This window comes from Thunnus thynnus, chromosome 24, assembly GCF_963924715.1.
Source record: "Thunnus thynnus chromosome 24, fThuThy2.1, whole genome shotgun sequence".
In the NCBI taxonomy this organism is placed as follows: domain Eukaryota; kingdom Metazoa; phylum Chordata; class Actinopteri; order Scombriformes; family Scombridae; genus Thunnus; species Thunnus thynnus.
Window position 1 is genome coordinate 10,035,328 of NC_089540.1, and position 16,588 is coordinate 10,051,915.

Here is a 16,588-nt window from a genome sequence, read left to right on the forward strand (position 1 = left end):
TTTCACATTTGATATTTTTTGCCAAGTACCACTCAGATTGCATATAGAAAACCATGCATTTCTTAATATGGTGATTTCCAGCATTTTACCTCGATCCTTTTAGGGTGAAAAGACTTTTTCAACCACAGAGGCTCGTGAAACTCTTCAAAACCAGCTGCATTAATTTTAAAATGCAGGCTGATAAAGTCCCCCTGCACTCAAAAATGTGTTTAGCTTATGGTAACTTCAGTTGCATGTTTGAGTTTCACTGTGCAGAATGATATATGTGCAGAGTTTGACACTCTACTGAAGGAGGAAAGTTTGAGTTCATCGAAAAAATATGAGAATCTGCTCAGCTCAGTCTATTAGATTTAGATACTCCAGTCTAGATTTAATGTTTTATACATTACTGTAATTTAACAGTATTTCTACAATACATCTATTTTCTTTGTTGTTTTTTTTATCCCCCTGCAGCCAGAAGATGTCACTATAGCTCCATGTTCTCAACATCAGGCTAATACTTTGACACTTACAGTCAGATTAGAGCAAACAGGTACAGTTCAGGTTTTGTTAGACTCTCTCTCTCTCTCTCTCTCTCTCTCTCTCTCTCTCTCTCTCTCTCTCTCTCTCTCTCTCTCTCTCTCTCTCTCTCTGTCTATCTCGTCTTCATTCCTGCACACACATTAAACCGGTTAAGTGTACTCAAAGGAGACAGGGGTCAAATTAAGGGAAAAAAACACGAGTGGAAGGAGAGAGGAATGAAGATGGATAACTGTCTCCTCACACTCGTTTTGGGGCTTTCAATGCTAGGTAAGAAACGTTTCTTGAGTGTTGATAGGTAATTAACTCCGATACGTGCCGACGTTCTTCAGCAACGACGAATCCCAATTTAACTTTAACTTGCTTGTTTGCTCAATACATGCGTGCCAAAAGATCAGTTAGAGCATTTTCTGTATCTTTAATATCCACTAAACAATTCGGCATGTGCTATTTCCATCAAGCCAGTGCACTTGCTTTATGGGCCCCACAACACGGAAGATCATGTGGCATACACTATTTCCATCAAGCGTCACTTAATTTTATTACATTTTAAAGCTTTTCACTTGGTTGACACGGCCAGCTACTGCCATCCGCATGGTAGTTAATCAGAAGAAGTTCATGAGTGCAACAAGTGCACAGATTCAAAAAGTTTAAATTTAAGTGAAGCAAAAGTATTGTTCGGTATATTGGACTATGCCATATTGACGAATAAATCCCACGTATTGAAAAAACAGGATAAAACATATTCCTAGATGTGTCTGCGTGTAAGGACAAGTAATGGCACCTTTAAATTGGCAGATTGTTAAACGGAGTTTGGCATGATAGTCTTTCTTTGAGAGGCGAACTGCACATATCAGTAAGGCTCTGGGTGCATTTCCCCATTTAACGGTGCCACCATGTAAAAACCGCCATACTCTATTGTTTTTAGCTAATGTAATCAATTAATTTTGATTGATGGCTAACTATTCACCTATAGTAAGGTACATTAAAGGGAAAACCTTTCATTAAACTAAAACAGCCAGTTCTGCTTTGGGGAGAAGAAATACAGAGATTAATTTATTGTTATAGTATGAAAAACAGTTAATCAGCTGGATGTTTTCCCTCCCATCAGTCCACTCTGATTAGCCAAGAACACTGTACTTCCATTAAGACCAATTAGCCAACATAGACTGTCAGTCATAAATTGTCAGTTTCAGATTACGTGTGAAAGGTGCACATACACACACACAGCAGGGCGCAAGCACTTAAAAAAAAAAAGAAAAAAAGAAAATTAGCACCAAAAACACAACTGAAAAGTTAATAAAGATGTATAACTCCAACCAGGAATAATCAGTGTCATCATATACATAAAGTAGACTCGACTAAGACTTTGATTGAACTTTATTCAGATCAAGTTTCAGCTGATAGTAACCTGAGCTTTCATTTATCAACCATGTGTTTAATTCTGTGCATAAACTGTGCCGACGCTCATTTCCACTCACTGAATCCAATTTATCAATTTCTTACTGCGCTTGAGAAAGTGCGTACATTTACTCCTTATCATGAGCATGAACAAATCCTTATTAGTAGACAAGTGTAATCGTGAGAAAACCGATTTTGCAGACACAAAAACAGCATAATTGGCCACCATACCAGCACATTTGATAGATCGTCACATGTGGTGCATGAAAACATGCTTGACCCTCTACCTAGAGCTGCAGCAATACACGTAGACATGAAATAAGCCAATGTTTTTAGGTGAGTTTCATATAGAACAAACATGTTTCTTCCTCTGACACAAGTTTTATAGGCAAGTTTATTCTGAGAAAAGTGCATATTTTGATCAACATTAGGCTGTTATTATTACATTCAATTACAGCAAATGTAAAAAATGTAGTGTCTGTCTTTTGAAGACGACACTAGTCTAGACACTAATGGGGTGTTTTTTTTGTGCTCCTTTTGTAAACATCATAGTACTTAACATAATTAGTACTTAAGTTCCATGCACAAAAATATCACTGCATTTATTCTGCATATGATTTTGATACATTGTCATGTGATTGTTCAGGATTCACTGCTGAATTTGCTGATTTCCCTTTTTATTTCTCCACCTTTCTCTCTGTTCCAAAGGTTCTCTGGATGGGTGTGACATATATGCTGCAGAAGGCCAAAACGTTACTGTGCCCTTGGACTACAAGCTGCAAAACTCAGATACCTTGAAATGGAGGCGCAATGATACAATAATCTTTTATCAAAGAAGAAAAACGATTGTTGCCAAGGCACCAGCGGGAGTGGACGTTTATCAAAATGGATCCCTTAAGCTGACAAATCTGAAGAAAAGCAACACAGGGACATACACCCCCGATGTTCACAACGATGAAGGAAAATCAGCAAAGGAATTCAAACCCATTAATTTATGTATATTGGGTAGGTAACAACAAATTGTGAGCATATATTAACTCTGTTTATTCAAGTTAATCTTGGACTAAAAATGGATGGTAAAGTAAATTAACTCTCCATTACTGTGTATCTGTCTTTATGTCTTCCCTGGATCAGAGATAAATGTCTGGAGCCACTTAGAAACTTGCACATTGTCTGTCTTTAAGTGTGTTGTGATGCATTAGATACAGATCTCATCACAAGCTGTTTTTTTTATTTTGTTCGTCAAGATACAATAATTACAGTGTTTTTAAAATGCATGATGCTACTCTGATCAGACAGTGTCCCGGACCCTGAAGTGACGATTGAATGTTCCAAAACCACCCCAACAATGGTCACATTTACCTGCAACGTTAGCAAGGTGAGAACAACTGTACGCGTTGTAAGTGGAGTATTCTCCAAATTATTCATCATAAAGATGTGTTTGTAGAATCTGTAAACACACCCCCTCTAAAACCAAACCTGAGTTATGAGTATTCACATACAGATGCTGCTGTATCAATAAGGTTTGGATTTCTGAATCTAAATCTGTTTACAAAGAATCCTGCTTCCAGTTCTTATCCTATTATTTGATTGATTTAAGGAAATACACCAAAATGTATGAAAAGCAAAGTTCAGCTTTATTTTTAGCCAATTTAGGCTGCTGTAAACAATCGTTATCAGAAATAATGAGGTAAAAGGTGTAATAAAGAGGAAGTATAAATATTCTTGTTGAAATTGAATGTAGAATCTTTCTACCGTGTTTTGACCTGAGTTGGAGGTCATAGCATTAGCTGATTATGAAGCACTTTGGACATTAAAGCGCAATAAGGATACTTACTAGTTGTCCAGGAGACTTTTTTTGTTTCTTTCTTTATTTTGTTTTATTTTTTGTCTATTTCTACTATTTCCCAGGTCAATAATGAAATTAAATTTCCATTTTTGCTCATGTTAATTAGTGTTGATCTCTCCAAAAACACCATATCCACACTGGATATTCAGATTTTCCAACTACTCAGCCCTTATATGTGTCCTTAAAAATATATCTCAAGTTCCTCAATTTTAAATTGTCTCAGATTTTTGCTCCAACTGCACTTGAAGGTTTGCATACTGTATTCTCATGATAACCTTCTAATCTATCCATAACTGATATTTTTAACCACCAGGCCCAGGGTCTCACCTTTAAATGGTTGAAGAATAAGAAGGAGATGAAGGAGAAAACTCAGATTCTGAGACAAAAAGCCGAAGATGTGGAAGAAGATTCATTCGAATGCAAAGTTTCCAACCCTGCCTTGTCTAAGACCAGCAAGGCTGTTCAACATATGTGCACTAGCTCCAGTGAGTATCATGCAGTAGTTATTCTATGAATACATTTCTGTGGAAATACAACACCTTTGTGAGATAATCACATCAAAAGCGGAGGTGAAGGCGCTGGATGCCGGTTTATACTGGTGCCGAACGCCGAGCACTGACTCCGTCATCAGTGGCAACTACGAGGCGCAGGTCCAGCTTATTGGTATGTGTGTGTGTGTGTGTGTGTGTGTGTGTGTGTGTGTATGTATATGTCAAGCCCCCAGGAAGTACGCCAGGCTTTGAAGCCAATTTGACGTCATGGCCAAACTGTGTAATTACAACTTCCAGGTCTGACAGGGGCCCAAAAAGCATTTTTCCTGCACACAATCATGGGAAAAAGAGCAGCTGTAAAATGGTGGATACATTTTTTTGAGTGTCACAACCCCCGTAAAATGACTCATTTCACTATCTGAGTTTGATCCATTAAGTCTAATAACATTTGGGATGTCTAGAAGAGCCGCTTGATTAAATTATGTTATCCCCATTCAAGTTAGCAGAAGGCTAAACCGGAAGTTAGCCAGCTCAGCCAACAGAACTCGCTGGTGCACATGAAATTGGGAGGCAGGGTTAAAGGAAACGCCAGTGCACTTGCTTTATGGGCCCCACAACACGGAAGATCATGTGGCATACACTATTTCCATCAAGCGTCACTTAATTTTATTACATTTTAAAGCTTTTCACTTGGTTCACACGGCCAGCTACTGCCATCCGCATGGTAGTTAATCAGAAGTTCATGAGTGCAACAAGTGAACAGATTCAAAAAGTTTAAATTTAAGTGAAGCAAAAGTATTGTTCGGTATATTGGACTATGCCATATTGACGAATAAATCCCATGTATTGAAAAAACAGGATAAAACATATTCCTAGATGTGTCTGCGTGTAAGGACAAGTAATGGCACCTTTAAATTGGCAGATTGTTAAACGGAGTTTGGCATGATAGTCTTTCTTTGAGAGGCGAACTGCACATATCAGTAAGGCTCTGGGTGCATTTCCCCATTTAACGGTGCCACCATGTAAAAACCGCCATACTCTATTGTTTTTAGCTAATGTAATCAATTAATTTTGATTGATGGCTAATTATTCATCTATATTGAGGTAAATTAAAGGGAAAACCTTTCATTAAACTAAAACAGTCAGTTCTGCTTTGGGGAGAAGAAATACAGAGATTAATTTATTGTTATAGACTGAAAAACGGTTAATCAGCTGGATGTTTTCCCTCCCATCAGTCCACTCTGATTAGCCAAGAACACTGTACTTCCATTAAGACCAATTAGCCAACATAGACTGTCAGTCATAGATTGTCAGTTTCAGATTACATGTGAAAGGTGCACATACACACACACACAGCAGGGCGCAAGCACTTTAAAAAAAAAGAAAAAGAAAATTAGCACCTAAAACACAACTGAAAAGTTAATAAAGATGTATAACTCCAACCAGGAATAATCAGTGTCATCATATATATAAAGTAGACTCGACTAAGACTTTGATTGAACTTTATTCAGATCGAGTTTCAGCTGATAGTAACCTGAGCTTTCATTTATCAACCATGTGTTTAATTCTGTGCATAAACTGTGCCGACGCTCATTTCCACTCACTGAATCTGATTTATCAATTTCTTACTGCACTTGAGAAAGTGCGTACATTTACTCCTTATCATGAGCATGAACAAATCCTTATTAGTAGACAAGTGTAATCGTGAGAAAACCGATTTTGCAGACACAAAAACAGCATAATTAGCCACCATACCAGCACATTTGATAGATCGTCACATGTGGTGCATGAAAACATGCTTGACCCTCTACCTAGAGCTGCAGCAATACACGTAGACATGAAATAAGCCAAGGTGAGTTTCATATAGAACAAACATGTTTCTTCCTCTGACACAAGTTTATAGGCAAGTTTATTCTGAGAAAAGTACATATTTTGATCAACATTAGATCAAAACTCAGATACCTTGAAATGGAGGCTCAATGATGCAATAATCTTTTATCAAAGATTGTTATCAAAAACGATTGTTATCAACGCAGCAGCGGGAGTGGAAGTTTATCAAAATGGATCCCTTAAGCTGACAAATCTGAAGAAAAGCAACACAGGGACATACACCCCCGATGTTCACACATATGTTGGAAGAACAGTAAAGCAATTCAACCCCATTAATTTATGTATATTGGGTAGGTAACAACAAATTGTGAGCATATATTAACTCTGTTTATTCAAGTTTATCTTGGACTAAAAAGGATGGTAAAGTAAATTAACTCTCCATTACTGTGTATCTCTCTTTATGTCTTCCCTGGATCAGAGATAAATGTCTGGAGCCACTTAGAAACTTGCACATTGTCTGTCTTTAAGTGTGTTGTGATGCATTAGATACAGATCTCATCACAAGCTGTTTTTTTATTTTGTTCATCAAGATACAATAATTACAGTGTTTTTAAAATGCATGATGCTACTCTGATCAGACAGTGTCCCGGACCCTGAAGTGACGATTGAATGTTCCAAACCCACCTCAACAATGGTCACATTTACCTGCAACGTTGGCAAGGTGAGAACAACTGTACATGTTGTAAGTGGAGTATTCTCCAAATTATTCATCATAAAGATGTGTTTGTAGAATCTGTAAACACACCCTCCTCTAAAACCAAACCTGAGTTATGAGTATTCACATACAGATGCTGCTGTATCAATAAGGTTTGGATTTCTGAATCTAAATCTGTTTACAAAGAATCCTGCTTCCAGTTCTTATCCTATTATTTGATTGATTTAAGGAAATACACCAAAATGTATGAAAAGCAAAGTTCAGCTTTATTTTTAGCCAATTTAGGCTGCTGTAAACAATCGTTATCAGAAATAATGAGGTAAAAGGTATAATAAAGAGTAAGTATAAATATTCTCGTTGAAATTGAATGTAGAATCTTTCTACCGTGTTTTGACCTGAGTTGGAGGTCATAGCATTAGCTGATTATGAAGCACTTTGGACATTAAAGGGCAATATGGATACTTACTAGTCGTCCAGGAGACTTTTTTTTTGTTTCTTTCTTTATTTTGTTTTATTTTTTGTCTATTTCTACTATTTCCCAGGTCGATAATGAAATTAAATTTCCATTTTTGCTCATGTTAATTAGTGTTGATCTCTCCAAAAACACAATATCCACACTGGATATTCAGATTTTGTCCTCATATGTGTCATATGTGTCCTTAAAAATATATCTCAAGAGCCTCAATTTTAAATTGTCTCAGATTTTTTCTCCAAGTGCACTTGAAGGTTTGCATACTGTATTCTCATGATAACCTTCTAATCTATCCTTTACTGATATTTTTAACCACCAGGCCCAGGGTCTCACCTTTAAATGGTTGAAGAATAAGAAGGAGATGACGGAGACAAAGGAGATGAAGGAGAAACCTCAGATTCTAAAACAAAAAGCCGAAGATGTGGAAAAAGATTCATTCGAATGCATAGTTTCCAACCCTGCCTTGTCTAAGACCAGTAAGGCTGTTCAACATATGTGCACTAGCTCCAGTGAGTATCATGCAGTAGTTATTCTATGAATACATTTCTGTGGAAATACAACACCTTTGTGAGATAATCACATCAATCAAATTTTTCAAACACAAGATTTTGTTTGTAGAAAAGTGAAACAACCTCAAGATTTGTACTTATTCAAACCTACTGAGGTTCTTTCACACAATATTTGCACAAATCTTATATATATATATATACACACACACACACACACACACATATATATATATATATATATATATATATATATATATATATATACACACACACACACACACACACACACACACACATATACATATATATATATATATATATATATATATATATACACACACATAAATATATATACATATATATATATATATATATAGTCTTAAGTTACTGTATTAGACTGAGATATTATTTGATCTATTTCATTGAAATAGTTTTTTCCATCCCTAAAGAATTATTTTGCCTTGATTTCTGGATCATGGTGGGCATCCTGGGCGGTGGAGGAGGTAAAGCTTAATAAGCCTTTTTAACTCTATACATCTCTCCTCACAACATACTGTATGTGATTAGACTGAACAACTGAGGAATTATGATTAAAGGAATTACACCTAATTGAAATATGCAGTTTGTTTTACACAAGTTATTATTATTGTTCATCCTCATCAGGACTTGTTCTGTTGCTGATTATCATCGTCATTGTTTGCTGCGTCCGGGCCAGAAAGAAAAGATAAGGGTAAGTTTGGATTCAAATCAAAAGTATTTCTTTATAACATTCATGAGTGAGTTCATAAATAGATAAAAAGATCAATCTTACGGTACTTTTTATTATGAGTTCATGCCAATATACTCAGCTAATCTGTGTCATGAGGACTGTGTAGGCGTGGATGGATTAGATTTGATTGACAGTGACCAAACAGCCCACCAACTGTCGTCACATTCAAATGTCAAAACCTGATTGGTGCACAAAAATAACATAGGTCAACATTTGATTGGTGGAGCTTATTGGGGCTCATATACAGCCTGGCAGCTCTGCAGCCAAACAGTTTTTAAAGCAAAACACTGTTTGGCTGTAAGGCCACTATTTTCATTTATATATATTTATATAGATGTTTTCTAGCGTATAGTCAAAGGTAAGGAAGCAGTTACGGTCGTGTAAGTGATACTTCTCTTCACTCTGTGGCTGTCATGGTTTATTTTTGGACAATAACAGGTAGAGAGTGACAAAGTAGAAAGAAGGGTACAATATATTTTATTGAAAGTAATGGTATATTGGTTGTTTTTGTAATTACTTACTGAACACAATCTATTTAAAATTCAGTTTCAATATGCCTGCATACTATTTAGCCCCAGGTCTGCTGTTTGGTCATGTGATTAAACACTAATGAAATAAGGATTTTGCATCATCAGCTGAAATAATGGCTGCGGAGCCCTGAGGCTGTTGCGGGTAATCCAGCCTCAGAGTGGCAGGTAACAGTAGTGAGACAAAGAGATCCAAAAGTAACAAACATACCTGACTGAGAGATGCTATTATAGTATCTGAGATCTGAAACAATGGTGGTCTGAGACTTTAAAAGACTTCAAACATGTGGTTAATTGGAGCAATCGTACATAAACCATATGAGCTCCAGCATGACCGCAACATCCCCCTTAAAGCAGCCCCAATCTTAGAAGACAAGTTCAGAAATATTGTGTTTGTAGCAACAGAGTGATAAATAACGAGTATACTTTTATATAATATGTATAAATATAAATGGCTCTTCATCCAAAGAACTAAGTTTAACAAAGAAATGTACTTTGGTTTTATGTTCTTCTCAAAATAATAAAGATGAAGGCAACTCATGCTTATTGACTTACTCAACAGACGAGGAGGAACTTCGTTTGGAGTGGACCAATTCTGAACAACAACATCATCATCATAAACATTATCATCTTCCCGGTTATCATCATCACCATCACCACCATCACCAGCAGCAGCCGGTCGGCCACACTCTCCGTCCTTCTCTACTGAAGATTAATTCATCCAAATTCAGCCAGGAAAAGCAAAGAGGCGCAATGACCAACTAGAAGTGTGTGGCAGTGTATTTATCTACAGAGACTCTGCCCTCTGCCTGTATTTTCTTATTATTTTGTTGTGTTTGGGACGCTTCTGGGCGTCAACCTTTGGGCAGTGGGTGTGCAGCCCCCAGCCAATAACAGCGTGCAGGGTGTGAGGTCTAGTAGTGACCAGACAACATCTTTGTCCTCTGCTCCGCTCTGCTCCGCTCTGCTCTCTGTCAGGTATGCGTGTGTTAATTTGTGTTTTAGAACATAACCACCATGAAACAATCAGAAAATAATGTTTTATTTATGTGATTCACTGCTTTGTTCTCGCTACCGCCGCTCACTCTCTTCATTCAGGGAGGAGGGGCCAACTTTGAATGATGTGTGTTTACAAACAGCAGCCGACAAATCCTGCATAGTATACCTTTAAAAATACTTTGATATTAAATACTGGGTGCTATTACAAAACCAGAAAGTGACTACTACAAACTATCAATTAATCAATCAAGTTTATTTGTCATATGTAATCATATAAGGTACAATCACATAAACTTGCTCATCAATCAGGGATGGATCATATATATATATATATATATATATATATATATATATATATATATATATATATATAAATAAATGTCATGTGCTGTTCCTTTGTCAGGACCATTCAAGTTTGCATTTACTTTTTGTATTATCTATAAAACCATTGTACATTGTATACATTGAATACATGCTCTCAGTGTGAAAAAGGCCTGTTTAAAGTGTATGCAGAGACGTTTTTAAATAAATGGTATGATATATTTTCCAGTTAAATATTAATGGGGGGAAATGAGTATTTGAAACTGTGTCATTTTGACCTCAGCTGTGCAAAACAATGCGGGTAAACTGTGTGTGTTTGTTGTCTTTGTGTATGTGTGTGTGTGTGTGTGAGTGAGTCACGTATCTTGTTCCTCTTTTTGCTGAAAATGTGTTTGTGGTTTTGAGTTTGTTGGCTGTATGTGCCTAGCTATACTGCTGAGTGCGAAATTTGTATCTGAATATGTGTGTGTGTGTGTGTGTGTGTGTGTGTGTGTGTACACGTATGTGCGTGCATATGTGTCTACTGGAGGTTTTCCTTTTGCAGCATTATGACAACAAAAAATAACAAAATTCACCAACAAATTTTGACATTTTCTGTTATTCAGAACTGATCTAATTGCATTTCATATATGTAAATGTAATTTAATTGTCTGTTTATTTCTTCTTTCTTCTTTCAAGTTCCCTGAGATAACTTTTGTTGTGATTTGGTGCTATATAAATTAATTGAAATTAATTGAATTGAACCAACCATGACCTACGCATGGTTTCTCCAATTTTCATCTTCATGAAATATCTGTCTTTAGTAAAATGATGGTGTGATCTGCTCTGTGGAAAGTTAATGTCCTCTCACTGAACGGGACCTCTTGTCCAATATCTCCAATATCAATCCGTTCACTGGTAATATGCGTTGGCCAACGTACCAGATTGGTCATTGTGAATGCTAGTGGATCCCGGTCTGGAGTGCTGGTGCTTCCTCACCTGTCTCAGTTGTAGGACTGTTATCATGTTGTGCTTGTTCATCAAACAATAGAGTTTGGTCATCATTATCGCCATCTGTTTGAGTAGATGGGTTCTCATTTCCATTGTTCTGATTAGCAGCATCTTCAGTTGTTTGGCTAGCATGCTGTGACAGTGGTGCAGGTGCAGTCGTTGGCAGGCCTTTTACAGATGCTGGACCAAAGAAAGAGGTGACTTTGGGGAGACTATTTAGATGTTTTGTTGTCTAATATTTTCTTTTTTTCAGCACCACTAGGATAGGTGTTTCGTTTCGTTTTCCTCACATTAAGAACCTTTGCTAGCTGCTGTATTAGGTCAAGTCAAGTTCAGTGATTGCAGATGTCAGCACATGAACACATGAGCCAAAGTGGCTTGACCCTATGTGCCTAAGGCCATAAGTTACTCACAAGAGTGTTAAACTGAGAAGTCTCAGCTTTAAATTTTTGCTTGTGTCATTCTGTCTCTGTATATATTTTCTGTGCACTCTGTTATGTCATCAGTCTTTGTGATTGTAAAAAAACAACAACTAAATATGTAGTTTTGTTTGCCATCAATCTCGGAAAGGGATTGCATTGTTTTGTCTCACATTGCACTAACAATTGTGCGAACTGTTTCAAATTAGTTGCATGGAAACAGTTTTTCCTGTTTATGAATAGTGAATAGTGGGTATGAAAAACAGAATGAAAAAAGAATGCAGGAATAAAGGTCATTGGTCACATTTAGTGACATCTTAAAGGGACTTTAACAGTGTGGGAAAGTAGAAGAAACATGAAAGATTAGAACAGGAAGAACATGTGGAAATTATTCTTTAGGGGAATAAAGGCAGAACATGAGATAAAAGATATTCCTCATTGAACTTTCACCCAGAGTGTCATTTAAACAAACTGAAAAGCAAGCACAAAGGACTGCTTTGTATGAGTATTTTTTAGTGAAGTCTCATAGTATATGTCACTGCTCCAATTTTCAACTAGATAAACCTCCACACAACTTGTGGTAAGAGTGAATAATGTCTCATTACATTTTTTTGGTATAAATAAAAGTTTTGTTTGTGCACCCACGTGAGCCGCTTTCAAGTCCCCGACACCCCCAACAGCCAACCTCAGCCCAGCCCCAGAATAGCTGCACAGGTAGGAGATTAGTGGATCTGTTCCTACATGTGACATCAGGATATCTTCTTGAATTAATTAAAACTCAATTTGTATGAAGTTCTCTTTTTTTTTTGTACTTATGTTGTGAATTTATGAATAAAAGATGTTGATTCATGTCTGTAATGTATCACACAGCAACAGGTTTATCACGTATGTAATCATATAAGGTACAATCACAGTGAGATGAAATCTGTCATTTATGCTTTATTTTATAAACTTGCTCATCAATCAGGGATGGATTATAGTAATAGAAAATATAAATGTCATATGTGTGTTTATGTACAGAAAACTTCATGTACTGCTCCTTTGTCAGGACCATTCAAGTTTGTATTTACCTTTTGTATTATCTATAAAACCATTGTACCAAAGCATTGAATACATGCTCTCAGTGTGAAAATGCCTGTTTAAAGTGTATGCAGTGACGTCTTTAAATAAATGGTATGATATATTTTCCAGTTAAATATGAGTGGGGGGGAAATGAGTATTTATATTAATTTTCACTTCAGCTGAGCAGAGCAATGCTGGTAAACTGTGACTGTGTGAGTGAGTCACATATCCTGTTGCTCTTTTTGCTGAAAATAAATTTGTGGCTTTGAAATACGTGGTTAGCTATGAGGTTATGCTGAGTGCAAGATTCACATCTGTGTTGTCTGCTTATTTCTTCATCTCTGTTTTACTTTTTTCTAATTTTTACTTTACACCCACAACGTGCTGCCGTTAACGTGTTTTGATCCCGTTGATCCAAAAGTTCAGCTTTAATTGCATGCTGATGAAACGTGAAATACTGAAATAGTGAAAAAAAACATTTATTTATTTCATGTTATTCATTTTGTAAGTAACCATGCATGATTTTAAATAAAGAGGCTGCCATTTGCATTGCAGAGTCACTAGTGTCAGAGTTTCTGACAGCTACAAAATCTCTTAGTAGAGATATTCTGGATGATATTATGTTTCTATATGATGATGTAACATGGGAAAGAGATGCATTTTACTGATTCTTTATATATGGCAGTGCTTTCCATATTTTTTGGCTTTTGTCTCTCTAACAAAATTATGTCTATGTGTGACTCCTCAAAATGTCTATGATATCACATTCTTTTTTTTTTAAAGCCGCCCTTCACTCAAAAATATATTTTTCCTGTTTGTTCCTACAGTTGGATGCTTGTGCAGTGTAGAGCTAGAAAATTTCTGTGCTCATTGACAATCTGTAGGTGCAGGCCTATGAGCATAATTTGTGATATCACAACTAGTTTGGAAGCCAGTCGTAGTCCAGTATGCAGCTTATACAAGTGTGATGTGGAAACTCGAAGCCTCCAAACCACGAACACTGAGATGTAGTTAAAGTATTGCAGTAAAAGTAGTGGTTTGGTCCCCCTGACTGATATATTATTATATATGACATCATTAGATTATTAATAGTGAAGCATCAGTGTTAGAGCAGCATGTTACTGTTGTAGCTGCTGGAGGTGGAGCTAGTTTCAACTACTTTATATACAGTTAGCTAGTTTATTCCAGTGGTTCCCAACCTAGGGGTCGGGCCCCTCCAAAGGGTCACCAGATAAATCTGAGGGGTCGTGAGATGATTAATGAGAGAGAAGAAGAAAAAACAAAGTTCTGATACACAAATCTGTTCTCAGTTTTTGGACTTTTTCACTAATCTTTGACTTTTGGTGAAATATTGGATCATTTGAACATTTATTGAAATGAAACCATGTGAGAAGTTTAGAGGGAAAAATCACTATTTGGTGGAGCTGTTAACAACTCATAGACATGTTAAATAAATGTGACCCCGACTACAAACTGCTTTTTGTAAGACGTCAAAAGCCAAAAAGGTTGGAAACCACTGGTTTCATCTTTAACAATATGTTGTATTTTAAAAGCTTGTTATATTATCCATTGTGTCAAATCTTCATCTGAAAAGTAACTAAAGCTGTCAAATAAATGTAGTGGAGTAGAAAGTACAATATTTCCTTCTGAAATGTAGTGGAGTGGAAGTATAAAGTAGCATCAAATGGAAATACTCAAATAGTTCAATTCAGTACTTGATTAAAGTTACCTTCCACCACTGTCAAAGTGGTAAAATATTAAATGAGATGTATTGACTAGCAGTAGTAATTTGAACTCTCTGAAGGAGGAATCAATCATATCAGAGGTGGACTTCACTGTCTGGACAATCTCGGAAAGGGATTGCATTGTTTTGTCTCACATTGTACTAACAATTGTGCCAACTGTTTCATTAGTTGCATGGAAACACTTTTACCTGTTTATGAATAGTGAATAGTGGGTATGAAAAACAGAATGAAAAAAGAATGCAGGAATAAAGGTCATTGGTCACATTTAGTGACATCTTAAAGGGACTTTAACAGTGTGTGAAAGTAGAAGAGACATGAAAGATTAGAACAGGAAGAAAATATGGAAATTATTCTTTAGGGGAATAAAGGCAGAACATGAGATAAAAGATATTCCTCATTGAACTTTCACCCAGAGTGTCATTTAAACAAACTGAAAAGCAAGCACAAAGGACTGCTTTGTATGAGTATTTTTTAGTGAAGTCTCATAGTATATGTCACTGCTCCAATTTTCAACTAGATAAACCTCCACACAACTTATGGTAAGAGTGAATAATATGTCATTACATTTTTTTGGTATAAATAAAAGTTTTGTTTGTGCACCCACGTGAGCCGCTTTCAAAAGTCCCCGACACCCCCAACAGCCAACCTCAGCCCAGCCCCAGAATAGCTGCACAGGTAGGAGATTAGTGGATCTGTTCCTACATGTGACATCAGGATATCTTCTTGAATTAATTAAAACTCAATTTGTATGAAGTTTTCTCTTTTTTTTGTACTTATGTTGTGAATTTATGAATAAAAGATGTTGATTCATGTCTGTAATGTATCACACAGCAACAGGTTTATCACGTATGTAATCATATAAGGTACAATCACAGTGAGATGAAATCTGTCATTTATGCTTTATTTTATAAACTTGCTCATCAATCAGGGATGGATTATAGTAATAGAAAATATAAATGTCATATGTGTGTTTATGTACAGAAAACTTCATGTACTGCTCCTTTGTCAGGACCATTCAAGTTTGTATTTACCTTTTGTATTATCTATAAAACCATTGTACCAAAGCATTGAATACATGCTCTCAGTGTGAAAATGCCTGTTTAAAGTGTATGCAGTGACATCTTTAAATAAATGGTATGATATATTTTCCAGTTAAATATGAGTGGGGGGGAGACGAGTATTTGAAGGTGTCATTTTCACTTCAGCTGAGCAGAGCAATGCGGGTAAAGTGTGAATGTGTGAGAGAGTCACGTATCGTGTTCCTCTTTTTGATGAAAACAAGTTTCTGGCTTTGAGTGTGTTTGCAATACGTGATTAGCTATACTGCTGAGTGCAAGACTTACATCTGTGTTGTCTGCTTATTTCTTCATCTCTGATTTACTTTTTTCTAATTTTTACTTTACACCCACGACGTGCTGCCGTTAACGTGTTTTGATCTCGTTGATCCAAAAGTTCAGCTTTAATTGCATGCTGATGAAACGTGAAATACTGAAATAGTGAAAAAAAACATTTATTTATTTCATGTTATTCATTTTGTTGGTAACCATGCATGATTTTAAACAAAGAGGCTGCCATTTGCATTGCAGAGTCACTAGGGTCAGAGTTTCTGACAGCTACAAAAACTCTTAGAAGAGATATTCTGGATGATATTATGTTTCTATATGATGATGTAACATGGAAAAGAGATGCATTTTACTGATTCTTTATATACCTTTCTGTTTGCTGTGTGCATTTCCTCCTACAACAGTCCAAAAATCATGAGATGAGGTTTATTGGAGATTAAATCACTTGTAGATGTGAATGGTTGTCTGTACTGACCCATCTAGGGTACCTCACCACTCAACCAATGTGGGCTAGGACCAGCTCCAGCCACCTGTGACCCTGCATGGGATAAGTGAGTGTAAATAATTAATGGGTTGATGTTTTTAAAAGGCAAGATAAATTGGTTAGAAAAGAAACATCCATGTAAG

The 16,588-nt window shown here is 36.4% G+C and overlaps 2 protein-coding genes and 1 long non-coding RNA gene across 5 annotated transcripts in view; 2 read left to right on the plus strand and 1 right to left on the minus strand.

The window, feature by feature from the left end:
• The window catches only part of LOC137177423 (T-cell surface antigen CD2-like), a 44,795-nt gene extending 29,113 nt beyond the window's left edge, over positions 1 to 15,682 (plus strand). Inside the window, exons 8-9 of one of the 3 annotated variants that reach the window (XR_010926125.1) lie at positions 9,609 to 10,359; positions 12,714 to 15,682. Coding sequence is in view for 2 of the 3 variants with exons in the window: in XM_067583742.1 (XP_067439843.1) it covers positions 9,608 to 9,847 (240 nt within the window). In the remaining variant the exon portion in view is untranslated. Of the gene's footprint in view, positions 1 to 9,607 lie in introns of all 3 variants that reach the window. The other 2 variants (XM_067583742.1, XM_067583741.1) reach the window with 2 other exon arrangements.
• Positions 1 to 16,587, minus strand: part of LOC137177425 (uncharacterized) — a 33,222-nt gene extending 16,635 nt beyond the window's left edge. The window contains exon 1 of the long non-coding RNA XR_010926126.1: positions 16,163 to 16,587. This is a non-coding gene — a long non-coding RNA (uncharacterized lncRNA). The remainder of the gene's footprint in view (positions 1 to 16,162) is intronic.
• The window catches only part of LOC137177421 (inactive tyrosine-protein kinase 7-like), a 28,344-nt gene continuing 12,263 nt past the window's right edge, over positions 508 to 16,588 (plus strand). The window contains exons 1-6 of the mRNA XM_067583735.1: positions 508 to 789; positions 2,629 to 2,925; positions 3,216 to 3,298; positions 4,083 to 4,254; positions 6,729 to 6,811; positions 7,591 to 7,786. Of these exons, the coding sequence (XP_067439836.1) occupies positions 738 to 789; positions 2,629 to 2,925; positions 3,216 to 3,298; positions 4,083 to 4,254; positions 6,729 to 6,811; positions 7,591 to 7,786 (883 nt within the window). The 5' untranslated portion in view covers positions 508 to 737. The remainder of the gene's footprint in view (positions 790 to 2,628; positions 2,926 to 3,215; positions 3,299 to 4,082; positions 4,255 to 6,728; positions 6,812 to 7,590; positions 7,787 to 16,588) is intronic.